Source organism: Anastrepha ludens, chromosome 5 (assembly GCF_028408465.1).
Source record: "Anastrepha ludens isolate Willacy chromosome 5, idAnaLude1.1, whole genome shotgun sequence".
In the NCBI taxonomy this organism is placed as follows: domain Eukaryota; kingdom Metazoa; phylum Arthropoda; class Insecta; order Diptera; family Tephritidae; genus Anastrepha; species Anastrepha ludens.
Window position 1 is genome coordinate 11839810 of NC_071501.1, and position 26903 is coordinate 11866712.

The window sequence follows — 26903 nt, forward strand, 5'->3', positions numbered from 1 at the left end:
ACGGTCTTATCTCCTCCATTAATCCTTTCACAGGTAGTGGTCCACTCTATGGTATCAAAACGGCACGTAAGTGCTACTTGTGGCGTACCTGGGGTACTCTTGCCATCTTACCTACCTAATCTCTCGATAGTGCAATCCATTCCAAAATAACACCTGTTATTGGAAAACCCTATATATAGCGTCTTCCCTTCTTCCACAAGCTACGAGATGCTTCAACAGAAGTTGACTTGTATGAACAAAGTCTTGGTGGCACAACTGACGGCCTAAAAAAAGCAATTGGCAGAAATTATAAAAGGGCGACTATTAAGATTGCAAAGGATTATTGCAGCAATACGCATATCTAATTTGTTGTTATATTTTAAAGGGTGGTTTGGCCAATTTTGTTCCATACGTAATTGAGCCATACCAGTATTATCATAGTGAAGAGAAATGACAATAATTTCTTAAAAAAGTTTTATTTTATTCAAAATCAACACCGGCCCTTGAAACTTAACCACCCTTTATAATAAAAAAATTATGCGTTCATTTTTATTGATCTTTTTCTTTTGACGCTTTTCCCCTGCTCTACAAAACGAATCGATAAGTAATCGAAACCACAAATTTGCATACCGAAAGTTATTGCAACAATCCCGGGATTATTATGTAATCCAGGATTACCGATTACCGAATTTTGCATTGCTAATCCCCTTATAATTGCGGATTAAGGCATTAAGCTCGAAAAGGGGAGATAAACTGCATATGTGAGCATGGCGTGAAACCAATCTAAAGCTCAAAGTAGAAGTGCCATAGCCATAACCACATACTAAATCTGCTGATCGAGCCAATATATGTTCAACACTGTAATCGATTAGAGATGACATACCTTAATTTCGTAGTCATAACCGCAATCGTACAGACCAATTAACCGTAATCAAAACCATCTGCATTGTGATCTACTGCATTGTATTATATGATTTCATTATATTAATGAATAAATTACTAATTTCCTAGTCACTGATCGTGTTGCTATCTCTTCTTTAGTTTCTACACTTCGAAATGTACAAATAAATGATAACTCGATGAGAATTTATGATTTCGATATAAGAGGCGTTTATTCAAATAATATTAGATTTATACAAAAGAGAATTAAACAATATTTTTAAATATTAAATGTGTGCATAGAATAACCGTCAATTAAACAAGTGAATGAGAATTCGTAAAAGAGTAACTTATCGAGTCTCTGGTTTAGAGAAATCACTTGGTTAACGACGGCCACTAACAAAAAGCTGTACAATCGATAAATACATGTTAAGAGATTTATGTATGCATACCTTTTTATTATATTGTACATAAATATTTTTTATGATTGTTATATAAAATGTTAAATTCATAAAAATTGCTTTAAAACATTAATATAGTACAAAAAAACGGTTTAGCAAATAAATTCATTCACTTATGTACCTACCATACATACACACATACATATGTACATGTTTATACAATATGTAGGTATAAATGCATTTTCTTTCAATATTTGGCACACTAGGACCCAAGTCCAGAGTGGGCCTTCATCTAAATGACAATTTTATTTAAGAATAAAAAAAACAACGAATATCAATTTTGAATTTCACTATAACAGACTAATCTTAAATAATTTGGCAATATTTTTTTACAATAATAATAAAAACATTTTCAACAACTTTCTTTTATAAAATACATTAATTGTGTGGACCGTCTTCTTGCTTTACAATCAAAAAATTAAAACTTCAATCGACATTGCAGAAGATTGTTCGTGGGTCTAGAAATGTAGAGGATCAGTTTCAGTATTCAAGCGAAGTAATGTATGTGTTTTGTGCCAAAAAGATTCCTACACCCAATGGGAAATGCTCCTACTTTGAAATACGTAGACATTATTTTGTGCACCGTTATTTTTAGTCTTTTTGGTTTTACTTATCTAAAGATCATCGTCGCCGATGCCTTCGAAAGCTTCGTTGTGCACCGATTCCTCAGCACCATTACGGAAGAAAACAGCTGAATACGAACTTGAATTAGATATTTTTGGGTTAAATCTCGTTCGCGTGCGTTGTGAAAGAAATTTAACAGGTGCCGTTGGCGATGATGAAGAAGATGAGCTTGACGTGGTGGTAGCCGTTGTAGCAGTTGATGACGATATTAGTTCCGTGGACAGAGACGGTGTGGAGGCGGATGAGGTGAGCATTGAAGGAGTATGCGAAACTCGTCCATTACGCGAAACGTAGGACAGCAATTGAGATTGTGAGTCTTCTGTAATGCGTGTGCTTAGTCCATCGACAGAGTCTTTGCAATTAAGTAATTCATCAACCATTGATTGTAGACATACCGACATAAGCATCGCTTGTGGGCTAGTTATCGTAATCCAACGTAGAGTTTGTTTCGACATCAAGTATTCAAAAGCGAGTTGCAAGTTCGTTGGAGTTTTTCCATAACTATTAGCATTTTCACCAGTACTATTAGCAGCCGTTGAATCATTAGGGCTGGTGTTATGCATTGCTGTAACGCGCCAGCAACGCATTCGGGTCACACGAAATTTTGTTTCATAAATTTTACCTGCTTTTGCAGTACGCATACTTAATTCTCGATTGCCTATGGAAATGAGCGCCGTTGTTCGAGGCTCTGGATAATCAATAAGAGATGCACTGAATTGCAAGCACCCGTAAAGTGGCAATTGCCGTGCCATTTGTATGTATTCTTTCTGCAGACCGTGCTCCTGCATACTAACAAGCTGTTCTAAAACTTCTTTCGGTGCTATAATCCATTCGTTTTCTATGTCAGTCGCAATTTGTGCAAATAGCAATTTCAATGACACTGGGTCTTGAAGTAAGCTTAGATCATACATGGGATTCCAATAGCTCTTGCGCATCATTACCTGGCACGAAAAAGATGTTTCTTGTGCTCGCAATCGAGACAAGTATGGTGATTCAAAGTCCATTAAACGCCTTAATAACACCAATTTGTTTTGAGTAGTATCGCTGTCTTGTCGTCGCACTAAATATAGACAAAAATGTTGCATAAATTGCGTAGGCAGTTGGACACATTCGCACACTGTTCGCAATAAAGAGCTGGCATTATCACCAATATGGCAATTGACCTGAAGAGTAAATTTATTTGAAAGCCACACTTCTAGTACACAAGATGCACGTTTAAGATCACCACCACTGTATTCGTTGCCAAGAACACCTTCGGCCAGTGTGGTCTCTTGTTGCGCATTCAAAAGATAACTTTGAAAATGCTCCATTTTGGAAATAACTGCGTCTTGTCCACATAATTGCAAATAGTGCTCCAAAGAAGCACGTCTTGATTCCAATTGTCCGTTGGTTAGTGGTAGCAAACGTTTAGGGGGGAATGTAGCTGGCAACTGTATGTTGAGATCAGCACAGCGACGTCGCAGCTGTTCATGTAAAGCGTGCAATTGCTTATAGCGGAGACAGCAATGATAGCTGCCATTAATGTAGATATTGTAACCCGTGTAGGTGGTTCCACTTAACTCCGCATATAATTCTTGTGTGTCTGGAATGGAGAAGTGCATTTCTTTGCCCAAATTTCTGGTACTTTTAGTTTTATTTCCTAATCACTACCCACACGTTGGTGCTAATATTTGTACTAATTTTTAGTACTCGAATGCAATATTTTATGGTACTACGTAAAAAATTATTATTACGATAAACTTTAATATTAGTCACAGTCATTCACTCTTATTAATTTTTAATTAATTAATATTTGGGCTTTTGTTGTTTTCTTGGCTTTTTCTAACTTCCTATTTTTCTTTTTGTTGTGCAGAGGTGTTACATATGCAAGGTTGCATATTAATTGCCAAGCCAGAAAACATATTAATTTTATATATCAATTAATAAAATACTTCTTATTTAATAAAATACCAAAACGCATGTAATATAAAATTGTGTATGTAAAAACATTACAAAAAGTGAACATAATTTTTTTATGATTTGAACTGAATAACTATTTTGTGCGCAATGCAACATATGTTCTAGGTAAGAATTTATTAAATTTTATTAAGGTGCTCATTTGAGATTAATTGCCCTACTAAATACATTAAATAATTTAATAAGTTTTTAATGTTTTCGGGCATTTAGTCAACGATACCAGTTTAAAAAATGGGCTCAGAAGATCCATAAAGCCTTTTTATAGTACGTTCACATATAAGTCTCTCCCGAAATCTGAGATTATAATATAATCCTAGATTATTACCATACTTTTTTTCCAACAACTCTGTCTTTCTGTATAATTTTCATATTTTTAAGAATGTAAAGATAAACGTTAAAGTAATAACTAAACATAATAGATGCCAGCAAAGAAAACAGGTTTGTAGACATAATTCTAATAAAATTTCTTTAAGGTATTATTAACTATGCACTCATATCAGAGAAAAAAAGCGTGTGTCCATAAGCGCTTTGCCCTCTTATTACTTATTATAAAATGTAATATCGAATTGCGAATGCGTATTGCTGCCATATTTTTTTTTGAAACCTCGGTAAACGTCGTTTGGTCTGTCGGAGAACAGGCAGTCAAAATGGGCATCCCTCCCAAAACACATTGTGACAGTTATAAGCAACCGGAGAAAAAGGAAACAGTCTTCACCTTCCTCTGTGAATGCCCTGCCCTATGGAAGGACAGAATGTCAACCCTAGGCAAACCGCTGTTCGCGAGTTTCGAATGATGTCAACAACCTAATTAAATCTTAAATCGCAAAGACTAGACATTTTCATGCCGTAAATAACTGGTAAACAAGTTGGTAACGAGGATGTGGCAATAAAATGGGGCGGATGCGCTAGTTGGATTCTGGAAGAATCACCACTCAAGCCAACCAACCAACCAAACGTAGTTTACAGATTTCCTTCAACTGTTTATTACTAGTGGCCAATTGCGCAATTAAATTAGCTATGCCTTCTCCTTGTATTTTCTTCATATCATTAATAATAATTAAACAAACCAAAATATTCCACCAAAGCAATTTCTATGAAGAAAAACCTTTCAAAACAGTATTGACAGCTGATTGTTAATTTTGGAGGTAATCAGCCATATTTGAACGGGTAGAGTAATTTTGAGGATTTATTGCTAATTACTGCATATGAGAACGTAATTTCAGCTACATGGTGCTTAAAATAGATCCTCAATATTTCAACCCTGTTCTTCCAAAAGGAGAAGATAAAGAAAATAACCAAAACGTAAGCATGTAAACAAACGCGAATTGGAGTTAAAATATACGGTTACGGATTTATTCGATATGAATACTTTAAATTTCGATTTATTACCTGGACAAAGGCCACATAAAAACATATTGAACATTTTTGAAGAGGAAAAACGAACTTCACATGGATATGTACGAGTCAGTGCACCAATGGTGCGTTATAGCAAGTTGGAGTTTAGGCGGTTACTCCGTCAGCATGGAGTAAAATTGGCCTTCACGCCTATGGTCATTGCAGATTCATTTATTCATAGTCAAAAAGCCCGTGACAATGAATTTACTACCTGTTTAGAGGATGTTCCAGTCATATCACAATTTGCAGCCCGTGATGCATACGAGTTCTCCGTAGCGTCCCAATTAATATATCCATATGTTGATGGTGTAGATCTTAATTGTGGCTGCCCACAGTCATGGGCTATATCAAAAGGTTATGGTTGTGGACTCCTGCGGCACCCGGAACTTGTTTGTGATATTATAAAAACAACTAGACGTGTGTTACCACAAAACTTTAGCATATCAGTGAAACTTCGTCTACTTAATGGCACTGCTGAAGAATCAATCAAGTCTACAGTGGAACTGGCGCGACAGCTGGAAAAATGTGGTGCTACTTTTTTGACACTACATGGTCGAACAATGTGGCAAAAAACATCAGATCCTCTTAATATAACCGCTATGGCTGAGATAAAAAAATCCATTCAGGTTCCACTAGTAGTAAATGGCAATGTACGTAGCTGGGAAGATGCGAAGGATTTGCATGCCAAAACACAGGCCGACGGGGTTATGGCGGCAAGAGGATTGCTTTCAAATCCAGCGCTTTTCGATGAAAAACTTCAAGAAAGGGATACCCCGGAGGAATGTGTGCAACAATGGTTGGATATTGCAATTCGCGCAGGTGAAAATATACACTTCCAATGTTTCCATCATCATCTTACATTTATGTGGAGCACCCATATGAAACGTAAATTACGTTTGGAGTTCAATAACTTCACTAGCAAGCAACAAGTATTTGACTTTTTTGAGGAACGGTACGGTTTGAGGCCACTTGCGGAATCGTACTGTAGTCCCTTCCAGTATACGAACTGCGTTTATCCAAAAGTTGGAGAGGTATCAAATGTCGTTGCAGTTTCTGAGAGTAATACTTGGAATGAAAACTCTAATGGTAAATTTTTTAATGAATTCAAAGAAAACGAAATATCGAAAGAACAAGATGATTTTGAATTGGAGGGCAGCTTTTTCACAGAGTTAGACTGATAGCCACTTGGCAAATAAATAAACAGACAAAAGTAAAATAAATAATAAAATAAAAATTTTAAGAGAGAAACAAATAAATATTTTAAAATAAATTCTGCTCCTTTTTTTGCATGATTGCAATTATTATAATTGGGATTAGTCTCTAACGGAATACGCATAATTCGCTTCTAAAAAAAAAGAGGTTCGGTGCTCGATAGAACTAAAGTTTTTATTTCCGGAATTAAAAGTGGAGGAGGTGTCAATGGTCAAGGATCAATTTTACGCATTGAAAGCGTATTAAAAAAACGCTCCGACTTATTACAAAGCCAAGTACATAATTGGAAAGATAGTTAAAATACCTATCTCTTGATGAAAATAACTCCACCTGCGCAGAATCTTTGCTACACAAAAATACTGATAGCATTGTGGTTGTAGCAATTCATAAAGTTCTACTAGGCCACCGATCGTCATCGTCAATCTCACGTTTCTTTAACTTTGCCTCAAGTGCTAACACGGTTGTCTGTGCCGAGAGGAAGAGTCAACTATTGAAGGTTACGCTCAGTTACATGGGGTAATGACTGTTCGTATTGGTGTATCAGTGGTAATTTGAACTTCTTCATAAGAATGAGAAAAGACACGTAGGTTCCAGTAAGGGGGCTAAATGTCTTCAAGTCACCGATTATTTCGGATAGATGATCTGTGATTGGAAAATGCCAAACTGTAGAAACCATAGTAAACTACAACAGACCTTAACAAGGAAGCGAAAAATTCTAGGAAGTAAGCAGTAAAACTCACTACTTCATAAGGACTTAGTTGTTAGGGAAGACGAAGCGAGGGGAAGTAAATCAGATAATCGAAGATATGCAGTACAGTGGAGTAATTGAGCCGGTGATGCTGGTTAAAAAGAAGGATGGTACCCGATTTTGTGTATGTTATAGAAAGCTGAATGAAATCACGAGATAACAGATATATTACAGCAAATACATTACGGGGGTTCCCCAAGCATCTATCTACATATATCGCCAAGCATACGAAATACTAAAAAAACATGCATACCAAATGGCAAGACAGAAGTTGCCAGAAAATAGCAGTTGCCACAACTAGAAATTACGATAGTTATTAAGCACATGGATGGTAGATTACCAGGTTAGGTATGGTGAAAAAAAATTTGAGGGGAACTTTGTATCACGTCACTTGGGATGTGTTTCCCAATATTTAGTTTGTGGCCCTGACGTACAATAAAAATCATCACAGCCAATGTTTATACCATTGGTTTGTTGACGAATATGGAGAATACACAGTTTCTTCTTGTTTTTGTTTTGTTGAGTAAACATTTTTAAGGTAACGTCTGGGGTAATTACCGAAAAACGTTCCACGCAGAAATGAGATAGTAACTGTTACTCTCTTGTGTCAGAAGTTCCAAAATGTATTCAGAAGAACTTTTATGGGTAAAATCTTGAAAACGCTCAAACCCAACTGACAGCTGGAATAATAGACAAGAGTGAAAACAATCAAAACTTAACAGTCAATTGAAATGGGAGGAGGTGACACTTTTTTTAAAGGGTTAAGGGTATTCAGATATTTCAAAAAATTGGATTTTTTGGGATTTTTGTATTTTCTTAAAGTATAATATCTTAAAAATATTGTGTGATAATTTGAAGTGAATCCGACGAATACTTTTCGAGTATTCAACAATTAACAAAGGACGCTCGGGCGTTCCGGAGCGTTCGAGAGCAAGTAGCAAAACTTTAAATGAGTTTTTATCAAAACTATGTTTTTTGAACTGGTGATTACTGTAACTTAAACACCGCTTGGTAGATTTCAATAAAATTTATACTGCTTTTGAAAAACATAAAAAACTCGTGCCTGATCGAAGAACTTTTTTTTTCAAAAATTTCGATTGTTTTTTAATTATTTGTCGGTTTTTTTCTTGAAAATCTGAAAAATATTTTCTGAGGCCGCCATATTGTTAATTACATAAACCTTCGATCAGGCACAAGATTATCTACTAATAAAACCAATTTCTCTTGTTCGATTGATTTTAGATAAATCTCCACGGACTTGTTATGATCACCGCAAGGAATTTTTTTTGGAATTTTGTTAAAGTCAAGTCGAAACATGATGCTATTAATGTTATGTTTTTATTTTTGTAAAATATAGTAATTGACTAGCAAAATTGAAAATCAAAATTTTTTCGGGTCTCTGACTACCCCTTAAAGGCTCTAATCACTTATAAATACATCAACTGATTCAAATGATGCTGATGGTGATGGATTTCATGAAACCATTATGGATGATTCTGATAGGGAAGGTGATTGTTTTTTGCAGGAACCATTGACGGCTAGGCAGATGAGAAAGAGGAACAGCATTCAGAATTAATTGTAGCAAGTAGTACCTACCTATAAGACCTTATTCGGACTAAATGTTTCGTTTTTTGGGTTCCCTTACTTATTCCTTTTCTCTTTTAGGGAACGCATTTTCTTTACAATCTTGTATTTTGACACTTTCTTTCCTTGTCGCTCTATTCCTAAACGTTACCAATAGCCACTACGAAAGTCGCCGTGTCTGAACACATCTTAAGGATTTGTTAGTATCAATAGAGCCACCACATTGATGGGTTGGGCTGTAGGTACGCGTACCGACAACTAAATAATCTGGTTGAACGGGGGTGCACACTGTAGACAAAATCGTCGTTAATTTAAGGGCTCTAAAGTTTAAAAATGTTGAATATAAGCAAAAGAAAACCTAAAAACTAAAGTTTACACTCAATCCATTTATGGTGCTAGATGACTCCACAAACGAAAATTTTGTGCTCATTTCAAGGATATTGCCACGATGAACTTTTCGTCTCAATCAAAATTTGGCTGTCAAACTACTAAACTGCCAGTTCATGGTAGGCGACAATATTTATTGGTATTTATTGCTCTTGGCGGGCAATATATGAGTGTCAAGTTATATGGTATTTTCTTTTCTCGCATTAATTACGCAAATTCGACTTCAAGAACGATAAAATAAAAATTGCGCGCAGTTGTTTATTTTATATATAAATCAGATAAAATTAAACAAATTCAAACTTGAGAACAAAAAGAAAAAATTAGGTAGCCAAAGAGAATTCGTACAGTTTAGTAATTATTTTCCTAAATTGCAGCAATGCTGAACACCTCCAGTGGAATATTAGTTTTGGTATGAAGTTAAGTTAACTAGCACAGTCCTATTATAATAAAAAATATACGTACATATAAATATGTAATTTTCCTCCAAAAAGAACTTTCACTTGTGCACTATGCGAAGAGGATATTTCCCTTCCTTACAGATTTCTGGATATGAAACCAGCAAAACCTGATAGATTTTTATAACTCTTCCAAATTATTGTGAACAGCACTTTTCTTACTGTACCAAACTGGTTTAAAAATGTGAAAGTATTGGAAGGTGTAAATTTGCACATGTGCGCGTGAAGTTACAGTCGCATACATACGATTTGATTTTCCGATTAACGGAACAGTTTGTTGATTCCGACAATCTGAAGTTTGAAATATAATGGTAGAGAATGAACAATCCGCAAATATCCGACATCAAAGTCATTTCCGATTATCTAAAGGCTCTTTCTTTTTGATTTGCATGCATCACCGCACTCAAAGTGCTTCCTCCAGTGACTTTGTGTGGGTCGCCGTAAACCTCATTTAATTTCAGTTACATTTAATATAAATGTGCGAATTTGAAAACTAAATCTTTATTAAAAACTGTCCATGCTTATAAGGGGTATCCGACAATTTGCATCAAAATACGGATGTCTAGGATATTGCCTGGGAAGAGTTATGTGCTTCTATATTTTTGGACTGGAACACTGTCGGAAATGATACCAGAAAACAACGATATAAATATTTATGTTTTTTATTACAATGGCAATGCAAAAAAGATTATTTATTTCCAAATATTATTTAATTAGTGATTGGGTCGCATATTGCCATGATATTTCGATTAGGAATCGTTCATTAATTTCTTGGACATTGAAATAAATTATCATGGAAATATTTAGTTCGAAGATCTTCGAGGCTGCGGCCATCGCGCACTCTCTTATGAAGCAAACAAGCTCCCTTTGTTACCATTACTGCAAAATCTGAGCAAGTACGGTTTTTATGCTTCAGTTTTGATAACAAAGAAGCAATCGCTTCACAAAAGCGAAATGGTGTGCATTTAATGGGCTACTGAACTGAGACAAATAAAATCGGAACCAATCTATCTGATGTTGTTTCCGATTAAAAACCGCTTGTGTTGCACCAGCCTTAACTTCGCAAATAACTCGACGTCTTTCGCCATTTGTACGTTTACGCTAATGCAACCCTGTTTTCATTATCTATCGCCTTTTTGTGTTGCGGATTGAACAAATTAAATTAGTTAAATACTTTCTTCAGAAGGCAAAGAAATAATAAAATTTCTTGGTTAAAGGTAAGTTTTATTACATGTTGTTAAAAATGTATATCAAAAGCAATCTAAACTGCACAATTATCTCTACTCTGCTACTTCATTTCATTTGCTCACATTGCATTATTTCTGCAGGCAAGACGAAATCAAAGACAACTGTTGGATAAAGGAAGTTAATAAAGAAATAAAGATAAATAAGTGAAAACCGAATAAAAATGGATTTACAATAAACAAAGCTGCAGACGGATGAGCGTAAAAGCAATTAGTTTTGAGTGCAAATACTAGCCTGAAAAATCGAAGTTGAACGTATAGCTGCTTTTTGGCGGTGCTTTAATTAAAATACAACAGCAAATTGTTTAATTACAAAATCTCACATTTCCATAAAAAACGAACCTTTTGAGATTAGCTTCAACTGAAGGCAATCGAAAAAAGTTGTATGTGCATCACCCTCGGCTTATAAATAATAAATAGAAAACAACACAAACTAAACAATACACAATGGATCGCAACAACGGGTAAGATATTCATATTTTCAGTAAGAAGAAAGTTTCTGCTTTGCATGATGTGGAACTGTTTGGCAAGAAAAGTACAGTGAAAGCAAAATATGCAAAATGGTGCCAAGGCCTTTAGCCACCAACTCCGCCGTGGCTCTTTTAGATTGTTGTGAAAGGTCACAACGTTTAGGATTGCTTAAATGCGATTGTGTATATATGTTTGCAGTAATTAGCGCATTTAATTACATGTAAATATGTAGAAAGGGCTAATTTAACATTACTCTTAATTTAATTTTAAGTAGTTTGACGATAGACCAAAAATGATTTTGGTCGGGTTATCTTGCATAAGTAGCTTCAATCCTTTTGCAGGTAGAGTAAAATAATAAATAATTATATTATATATATATATAATTGGCGCGTACACCCTTTTTAGGTGTTTGGCCGAGCTCATCCTCCTATTTGTGGTGTGCGTCTTGATGTTGTTCCACAAATGGAGGACCTACAGTTTCAAGCCGACTCTGAACGGCACATATTTTTATGTAGAAATTTTTCATGGCACAAATACAGTCGGAGGTTTGCCATTGCCTGCCGAGGGGGACCGCTTTTAGAAACATGTTTTTCTTAATTTTGGTGTTTCACCGAGATTCGAACCAACGTTCTCTCTGTGAATTCCGAATGGTAATCATGCACCAACCCATTCGGCTACGGCGGCCGCCGGATGAACCATATTCTCAGTAAAAGGTTGAATGACTGTTGTTGTTGTTGTAGCAGTACATTTGAATGTTGTTGAATGAATGTAGTCCCATGTGGTGATCGATGTTTTTAATCCACCGGAAATCCAATAATTAGACTAAGCTTTACCTTGTTTTCGATTCTATGCATGTACATATGCACATCCGTATGTGTTCTTACACATATATGGCGCTACATAAGAGCATATGAAAGCTGATGCAAAACAAGAACTTTAGTACTCCTGCGTGTTTTATCATGTTACAATACCAACTACAGCATTCACATGGCAGCCGGTTCTACGTTAACAGAATGGCTTGGTTTTTCTTGTCCAGTAAACTAGCTCCGTCTAGTGAACCGTTTATCACCAAATACAAAAAAAAAATTAAATTAATGTCTATAAAATCCACTATCACCTTAGTCTGTTCAATTGATGCATACCTACATTACATGGCACAGATGAATGAATCAGAAATAAATGGTTTTTGGCATGCCCATATACCCTCGTAAAATAATAAAATATTTATTCTACTTGCAGTTCCAATCGCTATCCACCAATACGTCGTGCAGTCCAGCAGCAACATCAACCAAATTCGTTATCGCTTTCGTCGAATAATAATCAACATTTAGATAATCATCGGAATTCATCTCAATATTCCACTTCCAACCATAACACCTATTCACAACAATCCTCAATGTCCCGCGAACCGCCTACACAACACGACGAACTAATTCGATACATCAGGGAAGCATGGACAAAAGTAAGTATCTACGTACAAGATATAACTTTGGTACGGATTTAGTTAGATCCGATAGTGATCAGACTTTTAAAACTGATTTGTACTGGTCAGTAGTCAAAAATATAGTCAGCAACAATTAGTATGGAACTACAACCTCTACATACTTATGTATATTGCAAATATGTTCAAAGCTCACCCCAAAAGAGTTCATGAAAAAATGTGATGACGGCTCAATAGGCGCAAATTCATGATATGAGTGTTCATGGTAGTTCAAAAAATCAAAATCATTGCCATAGTCTTCATTACGCTTCTGACTTAGTTCTTCGACAGCATTAAACTCCAAAGTAGAACTTCCATCACCTTCGTCATTAGTAAAGGCATACCTGCCAGCGTAGCGGTCTAATGCGTAATTAGGGCGAGAAATGTGCATTGCGCTGGCCTGGAATACTGTTGCTGATACCGAATTTGACGGTGGTAGTGACGTTGGAGCAAACGACCAGGGAGAGCCAGGAGCTGCCGGTGGGCTGTTTGAGCATATGCGACGACTGTCGGCTCGTCGGATATTAAATCGGGAATTGCGTTTGTTGCGCTTTCGCGGCATTTGCCCCTTTTTGTAGCAGCTATGCAAAAAGATTCACAAGGATTGAATAGACATTTAGTGAATTTCCTAAAAGCTTGATGTCTGTCTCGAATAATGTTAGGCTCCAAATTTTGTTATTTGTTAATGAGTTTCTCAAGTTTTGCTTCAACGTAAAATTTGTTGCAAATTAACATTTTGCTTCAGTTAAGAACTCATTTTAACAACTAAAATGTAAATCAAATGATTTTTGTAGAGAAAAAGAAAGAAAATATTTTGAAAGCATGCGACAGTTCGGGGGTGAAATATACACATATGCTTGTATATGAAAGGGTTTTCGAATAAGAGGTGTTGTTTGGATATTCAAAGAAAAATTCTATCTTTTCATATAAATGATCGGATGTTTATTTCATTATAAAGAGGAAGGTATGCCGTTAGTAGTGGAAAATAACATCAGGCAAATGACCACCACGACCACGTTTACAGGGCAATATCCTTTTCATGAAATTTTCCAATACCGAATTGCAAAGTGGCTGCCCTATGTCCTCGATAGCCTCATGAATTCCATCTTTGAGGTCTTGAATCGATCCTGGGCTGTAGACGTAGACCTTCTCTTTCACGTGGCCCAAATAAAAGAGTCACAAGGTGCTAAGTCACTAGATCTCGGTGGCCAATTGTGATCACCTCTTCGAAAGATAACACGGTCCGGAAACTTTTCCCATAAAAGATCAATGGTTTCGTTGCTTGTGTGGCACGTAGCGCCGTCTTGTTGAAAATAAACGTTGTCCAGATCAATACCATCCAATTCCGGCCATAAAAAATCGTCAATCATCTCGCCTGTTATCATCATAACACCTGTTATTGGAAAACCCTTTACAAAGAAGTAAATAAACAAAATAATTTTTAGCCCAAAAGAGAACTTTGACTTATTTAAGTAGTCTTCGTTTTACTACTCGACTACGTCAACAGATGTTTGGGGGGAAATCATGATTCAATGATAAAAGGTTTGCTCAGTAAGCAGCTTTCTCATTCCCTCTTGACAAATCGGCTCCCTTAGCAAGACATTGGGTTGCTAGCTCTAGAAATTTTGACTAAAAGTGGAGGAAAAGGAAAATTTGTAGAAAAAACATTTCATTTTCAAAATGGACTGCTTACGAGCAACAACTCGCTGAAGAGTTTTCATCGGTATATTCAGGACTAAGGTAGTATGACATGGAATACATACCGCTTAAGTTAGGACATGATAGACTATTCGACATAATCCAAGATCGATGAGTGGAGAATTTACAAAGCTTTATTTCTTGTGATGCGTTGATTTAGAAGGAATTCATGTTTTGCTAGCATTTCCCAAAGAATTACGACAGGGATAATCCCGACGCGACCGATAGCATTGCATACTTCATTATAAAAAGTTAGGATTGACGGAGCTTGTTTCCAAATAGCCCACCTTACCATGAATGAATGAAGTGTCCAGAGGAGGCTTAGTAGAGCACAGTACCAGAATGAAAAAGCTACTTATAAAAAACCATCTGCCAGAACCGTCTTAAAACTGTAGGTCCTTCCATTTGTGGAACAACATCAAGACACGCGTTTCAAATAGGAGAAGGATTTCGGCCAAACACCTAACATAATTGTACGTGCCAATTATTTATTTATTTTTAACAAAATAGTTTCATATTGGCGAAGCTTCGCAACTTCGCGATCGCTTTTAAATTTAATAATAAATTCACAAAATAAAATCTTGGATTAAGTGAAATAATTTCTTGTTTTAATATTTGACGCAATTTCCGCTTATAACTTCTGTTTGTACCGTTATTTACATTCAAATATTAATTAAAATTAATTTTTTAAATCGTTCGCAGTTTGTTTCCATTTAAGCAAGAAAATACTTTTTTGCTACCATTTTTACCAAAAAGGGTCTAATTTGTTCCACTTTATTCACATTTTTAAATACAACCTTTTGTAAGGGAGTGTCAAAAATCGAATGTCACTAGTGAGCAAACCTTTAATAATTGAATCATGGGGGGAAATAATATAATTTATATATAATAATTAATTGACAGCTGAAGGTGTTTCTGCCGCAGAATCGGCTTGTCAAAAAACATCTCGGTTAATCCCACCAGCCCAAACCTAATTAGAATACTTTTTGCGCCACACTTAAGGGGTTAACGGTAGTCAGAGGCCCGAAAAAATGATGATTTTCAATAATTTTGTTTTGCTCGTCAATTGCTTTATTTAAAAAAAATAAAACCATAGATTAATACATCATGTTTCGAATTGACTTTAACAAAATTAAAAACAAAAAAATTAATAATTGTAAAAGTTATCGCTGTTTATGTGGATCTCATTTCTCCAGAAGTGCTCTGCGGTGTTCACAGGTCCGACGAGAGGGGGGGATCGGGTACTTTTTCCCCCGGGCCCGGAGTTTTCAGATGGGCCCGGACTCGAGAGTAATTCGAATTATATGAATTAGACATAATTTGAAGGGGCCCGCATCTCAAGTTTCCCCCGGGGCCCGAATACTCTCTCCACGGCCCTGGGTGTTCATCACAAGTCCTTGGAGATTCGTCTAAACTCAATCGGACAAGAGATTAATTATATTAATAGATAATTTTGTGCCTGATCGAAGCTTGTTTTTTAATTAACGATATGGCGGCCTCAGGAAATACTTTTCAGATTTTCGAGAAAAAAAACTTACAATTGTTTAAGAAAAAATCGAAATTAAAAAAAAAAATCCGATCAGGCGCGAGTTTTTTATGTTTTTCAAAAGCAGTATAAATATTATTGAAATCTACCAAGCGGTTTTTAAGGACGTAGTCTGGTCAAATATTCATTTTTTATAGATATTCTTTAGGAATCTTTTTTTTTAAGAAAATACAATGCGATCGTTTTGATTTTATGGTATGTTATTATTGACATCAAATAGTATACAAAAACAATTTTTTTTGACATATTTTTTTGTAGTAGAGTGACACCAAAGTAAAAAAGTTAAGAAGATCTTCAGGACATCTGAAACAAAAAAGTTAAACTGATTACACAGCCCGACAGCGTCTCAGACCCAGAAACCAGACTATATATTTCCGAAGGTTTATGATGCGCTGAATCCAAATCTGGCCTCAGAATTGCTCTATCAGCTCTGGTTTTCGAGATATCCTAACCTAAAAGTGCAAAAAACACCGTTTTTGCCCATATTTGAGGTTATGTAGCCTTGCAGATGTTTTCTTTCACCAAAATTAGAGGATGGCATCTTTAAATACAAGCCTTCTTTTGTCAAATTTCGTTGAGTTTGCTCAAATATCATTTTTTTTCGCTGAGATATCGCATTTTGAAATTTTCATGTTTCTAAATTAGTAATCGACTATATCATGTCTATCTCAATCGATTTTCAGGTGTAGGAAAATTTCAAAATGCGATATCTCAGCGAAAAAAAATGATATTTGAGCAAACTCAACGAAATTTATGTTTATTTTCTTTAAAAAAAGTCCTAAAAAATGAGTATTTGACCAGACTACGCCCTTAAGTTACAGTGATCACCAGCTCAAAAAACATAGTTTTGAGAAAAAACGCATTTAAAGTTTTGGGAACGCTCCGGAGCGCCCTTTGTTAATTGTTGAATAACTCGTAAAGTATTTGTCTGAGTCACTTAAATTTTCACACAATATTTTTAATACATAGTTTAAGAAAATTCAGAAAAAAATCCATTTTAATTCTGACTACCCCTAACCCCTTAATATCCTACTTACATATTTATATATGTAAACGCATGCATTTTTTCTTGCAGGTAAATGAGCAGAATACGCCAATAAATTACTGTCAAGAATCTGATCATCAATTGAAAAATTTCAAACCTTTCAACTTGGAGGAGTACTGGGACCAGCGGCATTTTCAAAATATTCGTGTGTCACACGGCCAACAATAAGATGATCGCAAATGCTGCAACAACAATAACAGTCGCAAAACAAATTTTACTTGTTTTGCTATAAGTTATAAGTAAAATAAACACTTACATTTAAAAACATGTATTTCCATTATTAGAAAAAAGCGAAAATTACTTAAAAAACCGGAATATATAAAAAAATAGCTATGTATTTCAATCGAAATACAACAAAAAAGCTGATTCTCGTTTCATGCAAATAGTTAAGGAAGTATAGTATTTAATTAAAAATATCTAAACCGAGAAAGAAGCAAACAATTAAAATGGACAACAAAAATTAAGATATTTAAAAATAAGATATATGCAATTAAAAAAATTCTCAATAAAATTATAAAATTAATACAAAAACATGTAAAAGGGAATGCAGATAATACATTTCAAATTTATGATTAACGGCAATAAAAATTATATAAGCAAATTCAATTTATTTTATATTCGTTATATTCGGAAATTCGCTATGTTCCTTCAGTACTTCCGGGTTGTGGCGTTAGATATATCGGCGTCTCTTTTCCTCTTACTACGCTAATGGAAAATTAAATGGCATGCAATTTGATAAATCTGTGATATTAGTGAGCAGCTGTAAACTAAATATAGTTGGATTATATTCTTGCAGTATCTACTTTTTATTTGTTGTGCTTCCTATACCAATTCCCAATCACTTTCCGGCAATATCAAGGCATTGTTATTGAATGGTTTCGAAAGCATGCAGTATTAAAAAATTGGTTTGTTTGTGAGGTGCCCCATCTTCTTAACAATATCGCCCACTTTTCATAATTATTAAGGCATTGCTATGTTATGCATCTGTTCCTAGTCTCATTGCTCTACCATAAATGATTTTGAAATCATGCAATATTAGAAACTGGTCTGAATGGGAGGTGGCACGCTCTATTTACTAATTTAGTCTACTTTTTGGCGTTATTAATGTATTGATATTTTAACCCTTATTTTGACAGACATATGAATTGTCATATAGAGTACCAATGGGTCTGGCTGGACCCAATGGGTCTGGGTGGGAGTAAATCTATTGTAACATTTTAAAAACTTATTCTATAAATCAAAATAAATATTGTAATTAAAATTACTTGTTTTTTATGCAATTAAAACATATGTAATAACATTTCGAATGTTGCTGGCAAACAGCTTCTTCACACTCCTGGCAGAAGAATCTGGTTTTACGGCGATGTTTGTCTTGAGCATGGCGTAAACTGCAATCCCATTTTTTTTCTAAGGTATCACTTTTGGTTTCTGTGAGGGTTTTGGGCAGCTTCTGTAAAATGTGCTTGTTATATATACAATTGTCTACGTACAAGTTCTTGAATACATACCTTAGATTCTCCCAAAATAGCTTCAATTCCAGATCGACAAGCGGAATGCTTCATAACATGTATGTTGTTACGTCTGCACTCGATTTGCGGAAGTTCTAACATTTCCGATAAATCGCATAAAACATTTCTGCGTGCGTCTAATTAAGTGTAATTGTTATTTTCTTTGCATATAACAAAGCTTCCTAACGCCATCACATCTACAATATTGTAAAAAAACGCAAGAGTCCATCTCTTTGTCTTCCTTTTAGTAGTGTATCGATTTAGCATTTGGTCCATGGCATCAACACCCACTTTATTTTTGTTGTAATACATTATTGTTGCTGGTTTTTGTTTGACGCCTTCAACTTCCTTGTATCACTGCTTTGTTCTTCTTAGTAACGTATGAACAAATGGCTACATTGTCTTTGTGGAATCCAAACTCAGAGGGAAGAACTGTCCTATTCTTGTGCTTTTTCCTTTCGGGTGGGATGCATGCTTTATTGCTTCGAAGGGTTCCAACGTATGACAACCCCAAGCCAATTAGACGCTTACATAAATTAAAACTGGAAAAGAAGTTATCAGCAACTATTGTGCGCCCAGAATTTGCATATTTTGAAACCAAACGTATAAGCTCATTTTCTCCTTGGTTTTTTGCTCTCTCCTCATTGGGTTCTTTTCCGGTATAAATATTTCCAATCAAAGGATAATGGGTTTTTGCATCACATGCCCACCATACTTTTATACCGTACTTAGCCGGTTTTGAAGGTATATATTGTGTAAATTTTGTTCTTCCTCGATAAGGAAAGAGTTGTTCGTCAACAGTTATCTCACTATACGGTCGAAAATTCTTTTGAAGATTTTCATTTAGAAAGTTCCAAATGTCTCGTATTGGTGCTGCTTTATCAGTTTCTGAGCGAAAAGATCTAGTACGCCCGTCATCGAAGCGTATATAACGTGATATTGTCAAAAAACGACGGTAAGACATCGTTGCTCTGAAAATTGGCATCTGGTTCGTTTTCCACAAAACTGACGCTGCCTGATTATTGTTATTGCTGACTCCTGCTGCAATAAGAATACCAAGAAAACCTCTCAGCTCTGCTTCGTTAAGATCTTGCCATTCTTTTAGATTAGTAGGATGTTTCAAGTTCCATTAATTTGTTTTTGCCGTACCGTACTTGTTTGTTTCGCTTTGGTGTAAAAAATGCATCAAACACTTCAACAGGCGAATTCGATTTGATAGTTGGTCCACCGGAAGAACGCAGTATATTATGGGAGCGAATGCGACCACCTTGAGGCACTGTCTTACTCTAAACTCTCCCATCTTTGCCAATAAAGTTATTACTTACATCAGTATTGAAATCGTCATCGCTTTCTGAACTACTATAATCTTCCGCGACTTCAATTTTATATTCAGCTTCAATATCTGAAGCTTCAAGTGGCGACTCATTTTCATCGTCTAAGGCACCAAAATTAGAATCATTATCGCCATTTTCGCTCTCATTTTCAATCTCTTCGGCCAACGCATTTGCGACCAACTCATAAAAATTTGGATCACTACGTGGCACATTATCATAAATAAAATCTATTTTACTCATTTTTGTGCAATAAATACACGCTTTCACTGAAAACACCGACAATTCTTCACTTGAATGCAAACAACAATTTATGACTTCAAATGACACATTCAATATGAAGAAATAAAATTATTTTGTATTACGGGATTTCAAAATCAAATTAGCAAAGAGAGCCATGCACAAACCGAAAATAAAGTAGGCCGGTGCATACAAAAGTATATTGCCACTACGTTATACGCGTAAGGGTCTGGCTAGACCCATTAGTACTCAATGTGACTTTTTCACTGGAAAAGTTAATTTATTATATATCTATAAAATTTTATAATTAGCTGCATGAAAAAAACTATACTAAAATACCAAACCAAGGATATCAAGAAGCAGTAAAACATAAAAGAGCCTCCTGTCACATAAAATAGTGAAACAAAGTTTAAAAAGGTCTGGCTGGACCCATTGGTACAAATGAGGGTTAAACATCTCTGCAAAATCATGAAACTCTACCATGAATGGCATCGAAACTATACAATAATAAGGAATTGGTTCATATGGGGCCTGCCACGCCTTATTTACAAATGTCGTCCACTTTTCTAGATTGTTAAGGTATTCATATTTTATGTCCTTTTATCAAATTTCCATATCACCTGGAGCTCGTTCCATATAGTTTTCACTTGTGCAACACCCGCAGACCGCCTAATCGGCGTGAATGATAGTTTACAAGCTGCTAATAGAAGTTATTTTGCTCATCTGGAACTTCACAAAAATAAATTACTATCGAGGTCGTGTAAACTACAAATCTAAAGGTAGGTAATAAGAGCAGAATAACAACAATCAGTAGCAACATATGGCTTCTCCGCTTTGAGCGTAAAATCGTAAAAAGGATATTTGGACCAGTAAGAGAAGCTGATGGGTCTAACAGAATAATTACAATGAAGAGATCGAACAGCTGATTCCCGGTCAAAACATTGTGCGTTTCGCTAAAGCTCAGCGGCTGAGATGTTTGGACACCTGCTCGGGATGGACGACAGTAGGATTACGAAAAAGATCCTTAACTCTCTTATTATGGACGGTAAAAAGCATGGAAAAGCTAAGAAGATGGGCAGACGATGTTGATGCAGATTAACGTCTTATAAATGCTAAAAGTGACGCAATATACCGAGCCGTATGGAGCGCGATTGTACAGGAAGCACTGGCTCACTCATTGTTGTGGTGATGATGATGATCAAATTTCAGTATTCAGGCACGAATGGCTCCGAAAATATGTAATACTAAAATATTGGTTTGTATTGGAGGGGCTGCGCCACCTTATTTTAAATAAATTTTACTTTGCCTATATTTTTCCGGTAATCGTAAGCAATAGTTGACGAAGTTTCATTGCAATCCAATGATATGTTTGGCAGCTTTTAAAATACGTACAAACAAACAAATATAAATAATAAAAATTCATTTTTATATATAAGATTAGAACAAGGGCTAAACAGATATTTCAAGTCAAATGAAAAATTGTTACTTTTCTTCTGAGAAACTGATCGTTTGCAAATTTAAAATTCTTTTTAATTTTTTTGAAGTGAAACTTCTTAGGCGTCGATGGACGAGCGAGAATGGAGCGTAAAATTTCAAGGCCATGCAACGTTTTGGGCATTTTCGTTCCGCGAGAGAGATAAAAGATATAACGTAGAGGAAAAGGGGAGAGAGAGAGAGCTATACCTTATATATATCTTAGATACACTTCAGGCTACTTTTCCTGAGTTTTTCTTGTGGTTGCTAATTTCTAGTGCCTACTTTTTGGCTTTATATTTCCTTGGTGCCTACTGTTTGGGGCGTTTTTTGGCCCCAATTTTTAGGCATTTTTTTTTTGTACCTACTCTTTGGCGCTTATTTCCGTTTCCTGGCTAGTGCTTGTGCGTACTATAACGTGCTAACCATTCCGGCCTCGGATTAATTGGTATTGCCTTGCGGTAATTTGTGCCGTTGCTGCGGTCCTGGAATCGCTGCGTTTGTGCGGGTGATAAACGCTCGGAGTAGTGCGCGTTGTTGCCACGTTTGTGTCCGGCGCTTACCATCTCCGCTCGACCGTTCTCCGTTTGTTGTAAACTTTGTCTATTTGTATTCTCTGCAAATGTTATGAATTTTTTTAGATATGTATTCTTTCTCTCTCTCTATGGCGTTCTCTCTCGGGTCGCTCCCTCTTTCTTTGTCTGCCTTGAAAGTTTCACTTCTGTTATGTGTACTACGCTACACGCATTTTTTTTTGTTTGATAGAACTAATATAAAACAATGCTAAAAAACTGAAGTCATTGAACTAAAATTATAAAAAAATTATTATAATTGAATAGAACAGTAAAATTTTATCGTCATGTATAAACTATAAAAGTGAAAAGAAGTATGAGCTGTTGTGACAGCCACTTCCCACTTCATCTGCACCTACTAATACATACTCGTATATGTAAATATTAATGTTTGTTCGGTATGCCCTCTTATACCGTTTATCCGATTGCAATGAAATTTTGGTGGGTTGGAGATATGTCAGGGATGGTTTACGAGTATAAGTTTAGTTATATTCGCTAGGTGGCGGTGGAGTCACGATATTTATGAAAACCGTATTTATGGTCCGATTTGGTTCATATTCAAAATAACTATCATCTATACATATGAAAGTAAATATTTCCGGGTTCGCTATAGTCTCGCTAGATGAAGACTCGTTTAAATATTTGTAAGGCTCGTACTTAAAACCCTATTCGGTTCATATCAAACTTTGACTGCGAAAATTGAAGCTGCTGCTTCACAGTCGGTTCTACGTAACTGGAACGACCATATGTATATCCACTCAAGCACTCCACTTCTGCAGTATTCTAAAAAACGCATGGCTATATTTTATGCTGTTACAACTACATTTAGAATATGTTCGGAAATTGGACATTTTTTACTTCTTCTGTTTTGAAGTAATTTTTAGACCTCTAATTCAATGTATTCACCTGGTTTGAAATTGTAATTTATTGGTATATCCATTTTTAGATTTCTGTTTAACTGATTATACCCAGACAACTAGTGATTCGTTGGGTATAATCAACGTTTTACTTTTAAATTTCTTTTGCTAGTCCATATTTATTATTTGAAACTGCTGTGTGTGCCCAATTACAGTGACACGTTTTATATAATATTTTAATCTATTCAGGGTAAGTTGGTATTAGGGATCATGCCATACAGCTTATAACTCTCATAACAGGCGTACTTACATGCCCATTTGCCTTTAGCTAGTTTCTGACATGCGTTGGATGAACATAAAACCAAATATGAGGTTTTGCTCCGTAGCACGAATGGCGACAAATTTGAAAAACATTGACATCTATAAAAAAAATTATCGGTTGCGACTCCTTCGAATAAGTATTAAAAACTTTGTGATGTTTCGGAAAATACAACAAAAAAGAAATTTCTGTTATAATGCACTGAAAAATCAGAAATGCATAAATTCTTTGTACATTCAGGCTAAATATGCATGTAAATACATACAGAAAATGACTGTTATACCAAAATTGGCTAGAAAAAACGTTTTCACCAAAGAACTTATAATTGGAGAAACGAGTCGCCATTATCCCTATGGTTTACTTAATAAACGAATTGATACAACACATCAGTTTTTTCGGCAATAAGCGATGAAATATTCAATTCGCACAACTTACAATATCCTCACTTATGGTTTACAGAGAGATACGTTCCCACGACAGTCGGTTCAACGTAACCGAACTACCTGGATTTATATCCGGCCAAGGATTGTCACTTCAGCAGCATTCCTCGTATATGCACGAAGAATGTTTATGCTGCTACAACAACAACAAGAGAGATTAGTGCACCGCCTTAATGCGGTTTGGAAATCAACCTATTTGCTAGCCAATTACCGTTAAAGATGGTATTTGTCGAGAGTAACGATAAATTCATATTCATCTGATATTTTGTTTTTAATATTCGACTATGCAATACTTCAAAATCCCAATTTGCTATGTATAATAAGCGCTTTTGTATTAAAAAAAGATTCTTTTCCATTTTTATTGTTATATTTTTGGAATAAAAATACTCCACCTTCTACACCAACAATATTCCCTCAAGCAACGGGTGAACCCATAATTTATACATTTTTTTAAACCATCTTGCGCAGCAATCTGTTGATTTTGTCTTCACGGTTACCGAAATCACCACCCTCGACGTAGTGATTAGCCTTCTTGCGCCAGCCACCGGTTGGAGTATTCAGCTTGAATGGCCACAGGAAATTGGAGGCCTTTTTGAATTGGGATCCAACAGTGAAAATTTCGTGCACCAAATCTTCAACGCACTGAATGTTATGCGCCTTGCGCAATTTACGTTCGATCACAAAGTTGTCGGTGATGGGAACACGTTGACGATTGTGCTTGACATAACCGCGTTTGTAAATCAATTCGCGAACCGATTTCAGATTTGGATAACCCCAGGTAATGTAGGGTTCAGCAATACGCAACATGTTGATTGTAGCTTTGTTCAATTTGATGAACACACCATTGTTAATCTGGCGCAGACGGAACAACTGCAAAACTTTACGCACTTTGGGTGCAACTTTGTTGATACTATTGACGTTCAAAAGAAAACAAATTTTTAGTTATTGCGCTACTGAGAAAAAGTTCACGTTCAAAACTCACCCGCGAATACGGATCACAAAAGCCAATTTGGCCTCAGCAGGCACATAAAATTGACCGCGTTTCTTGGCCAAACGACGTAACTTGATTTCACGGCGTTCCGAACGTAGATATTCGGCTTGGTATTTCTCAGCACGCACCAAGTTTTCACGTTTGCGTAGCGCAATCACGGCAGTACGCTTTAGTTTACGTTTGATCAAAGTAGCACGTTTGCTAGCTACTTTTTTGCTGTATTTCAGCTTCGACTCGGGGACAGCAGGCAACTTTTTGGAAGATTTGCCCTTTGCTTCGGGCTTCTTTGCGGCTGCGGTGGCAGTCATCTGCAATAGCAACAATATGGGAACATTTTAGAGACATTTAAATTTAGTTGGAATGTACTGAAAGGGCAAAAACACGAAAATATTAGCTAACCTTAACTTGTCACTTAGCACGTTGAAAGAGAAAAGGAAAAGGCGAAAGGAAGTTGATGGCCATATTGGATGCGGTATAGAAACTCGTTCGTTAGGTTGGTAGAACTGACGAAAATGTTAGCTGCCAAATAAATCAGTTGGATGGTTTGTGTATTAGCTAAAGAGATGGTAAGAAATTGAAAAGTTTGTTTTAGCTGATTTTGTTTGTTACTTTGAATGGATTTTTAACTTATTCATATTTTATAACGAAATTTAGATATCTGGTTAGATTTTTCTATGATTTATTTCTAGTTTTATTGTGCTTTTTTTATATAACCTCAATACAGGAAAAATAATTTGCAAATTGTGAAATAAATATTTTCCTGGTCAGTTTCTAGGTTGTTCTTGTTTCGACTCGACAGAAAGCTTGCTTCTGCGAAACCTATTCGTGCGCTGTAAATGCTTCATATTTGTTGTTGCAATACTTATTAGAACATGACAATTAAAACCGCCAAAAACAGCTGCTTTTGTTAGCTTCTAAAAAAATTTTAATATATGAAGTATTTTCATAATAAATACATTTTGGGATTTAGAAAGCACAGTTTGAGACTGAAACGAATAAATTGGGCAAAATTGGAAAACATGTCACTGGAGTGTCCTCTAAACCCTGTGTATCGCACAAGCGTCGAGCAGAAGCGACATTCGAAAAGCGCCGCCAAAATATACCGCTATGGATCACCAAAGATACGAGATCAGTTGCGAGATGTTAGTAAACACAGTTCTTGCTCGATAAATTGTATAGCTAATCCTTTTATATTTGATTTAGAAATGTCGCAAGCGGATGCATGAAGTGAGGCAAGCCCATTTCAGCAGGCGTAGATTAGCTGATATAACTGAAGAAGTAAGTTTCCGCTATGTGTTAAAATATGAAATCAAGAAGCTGTTAATGCTTATAATTTGAAATGCCCATCTAGATCGATCTAGATAAGTTGATGCGGGAAGAGCTTGCTAGCTTGGAAAGTGACTTGCTCTTGCAGGAAGAAATTTACAAGGAATTACGCGATGAAATGAACGACTGGTTAGTGCAGGAATTGGAAGCCGAGGAAGCCTGTTTAATAGACGCAGCTTATGAGGACAGCAATGATATACCTGTTATATGCCCCATTTGTGAACAGAATAATCTTTCTGCTACATTTCCAAATGAGCCCCAAGGAAATATCGCCTGCTTTAGCTGCAAATGTGGCGTAAGGTGTGTGAAAGCTGAAAAATTTATGCTCATCACATATCTACACGACTGTACAAATCTAAAGTACTTAATTTACGATTAATTTTAGCTTCAACTACTCGGCTAAACCTATGGAACTGCGTAAAACACTCCATTCTCAGATAGATGTTCACGAGCAAAAGTGTGAGGCAAAACTCACTTTCTATTTGGAACCACAAAGTGTACGCAATGATGGAGAAATTCAAACTGCTGGTGTGGGTGTAAATAATCTCTGTGCTATATGTGAAAAATGTGACTATTTTTATAGTTTTTAATAATCTACTTATTATATTATATATACAACATATTTATTATCTATTACAATACAAAATTATAACTTGAGGAATTGAATTAAAGCTTGTCTGCA

At 35.8% G+C, this 26903-nt stretch overlaps 5 protein-coding genes across 5 annotated transcripts; 3 read left to right on the forward strand and 2 right to left on the reverse strand.

Moving 5' to 3' along the window:
* Positions 1 to 1065: 1065 nt before the first annotated feature.
* LOC128864594 (sorting nexin-17) lies at positions 1066 to 3775 on the reverse strand. The gene has a single exon (XM_054104345.1). The coding sequence runs from the start codon at positions 3542 to 3544 to the stop codon at positions 1934 to 1936; it is 1611 nt and encodes a 536-aa protein (XP_053960320.1). The 5' UTR covers positions 3545 to 3775; the 3' UTR covers positions 1066 to 1933.
* Positions 3776 to 5181: 1406 nt separating this feature from the next.
* Positions 5182 to 6565, forward strand: LOC128864595 (tRNA-dihydrouridine(20a/20b) synthase [NAD(P)+]-like). The gene has a single exon (XM_054104346.1). The coding sequence runs from the start codon at positions 5261 to 5263 to the stop codon at positions 6470 to 6472; it is 1212 nt and encodes a 403-aa protein (XP_053960321.1). The 5' UTR covers positions 5182 to 5260; the 3' UTR covers positions 6473 to 6565.
* A 4189-nt stretch (positions 6566 to 10754) lies between these two features.
* Positions 10755 to 17337, forward strand: LOC128864596 (uncharacterized). The gene is made up of 4 exons (XM_054104347.1): positions 10755 to 10897; positions 11009 to 11388; positions 12635 to 12857; positions 17195 to 17337. Exons 2-4 carry the CDS (start codon positions 11372 to 11374, stop codon positions 17330 to 17332), a joined length of 378 nt encoding a protein of 125 aa, XP_053960322.1. The 5' UTR covers positions 10755 to 10897; positions 11009 to 11371; the 3' UTR covers positions 17333 to 17337.
* Positions 17338 to 24242: 6905 nt separating this feature from the next.
* Positions 24243 to 25400, reverse strand: LOC128863698 (60S ribosomal protein L7). The gene is made up of 3 exons (XM_054102977.1): positions 25295 to 25400; positions 24887 to 25203; positions 24243 to 24814 (listed from the first exon to the last, which is right to left on the reverse strand). The coding sequence occupies exons 2-3, from the start codon at positions 25201 to 25203 to the stop codon at positions 24355 to 24357; spliced, it is 777 nt and encodes a 258-aa protein (XP_053958952.1). The 5' UTR covers positions 25295 to 25400; the 3' UTR covers positions 24243 to 24354.
* Positions 25401 to 25745: 345 nt separating this feature from the next.
* On the forward strand, positions 25746 to 26903 carry LOC128863699 (RIP-like protein). The gene is made up of 4 exons (XM_054102979.1): positions 25746 to 26037; positions 26099 to 26173; positions 26247 to 26521; positions 26607 to 26903. Exons 1-4 carry the CDS (start codon positions 25828 to 25830, stop codon positions 26809 to 26811), a joined length of 765 nt encoding a protein of 254 aa, XP_053958954.1. The 5' UTR covers positions 25746 to 25827; the 3' UTR covers positions 26812 to 26903.

What these genes read in the sequence shown, in the direction of transcription:
- LOC128864594 (XM_054104345.1), bottom strand. Translation starts at nt 3,544, where the DNA reads ATGCACTTCTCCATTCCAGACACACAAGAATTATATGCGGAGTTAAGT.
- LOC128863699 (XM_054102979.1), top strand. Translation starts at nt 25,828, where the DNA reads ATGAAGTATTTTCATAATAAATACATTTTGGGATTTAGAAAGCACAGT. An exon ending in TAGCTGATATAACTGAAGAA is followed by an intron (nt 26,174 to 26,246) that starts GTAAGTTTCCGC and finishes ATGCCCATCTAG; the next exon opens with ATCGATCTAGATAAGTTGAT. An exon ending in AGCTGCAAATGTGGCGTAAG is followed by an intron (nt 26,522 to 26,606) that starts GTGTGTGAAAGC and finishes GATTAATTTTAG; the next exon opens with CTTCAACTACTCGGCTAAAC.
- LOC128864595 (XM_054104346.1), top strand. Translation starts at nt 5,261, where the DNA reads ATGAATACTTTAAATTTCGATTTATTACCTGGACAAAGGCCACATAAA.
- LOC128863698 (XM_054102977.1), bottom strand. Translation starts at nt 25,203, where the DNA reads ATGACTGCCACCGCAGCCGCAAAGAAGCCCGAAGCAAAGGGCAAATCT. An exon ending in TTTGTGATCCGTATTCGCGG is followed by an intron (nt 24,815 to 24,886) that starts GTGAGTTTTGAA and finishes GAACGTCAATAG; the next exon opens with TATCAACAAAGTTGCACCCA.
- LOC128864596 (XM_054104347.1), top strand. An exon ending in TCAGGGAAGCATGGACAAAA is followed by an intron (nt 12,858 to 17,194) that starts GTAAGTATCTAC and finishes TTTTTCTTGCAG; the next exon opens with GTAAATGAGCAGAATACGCC.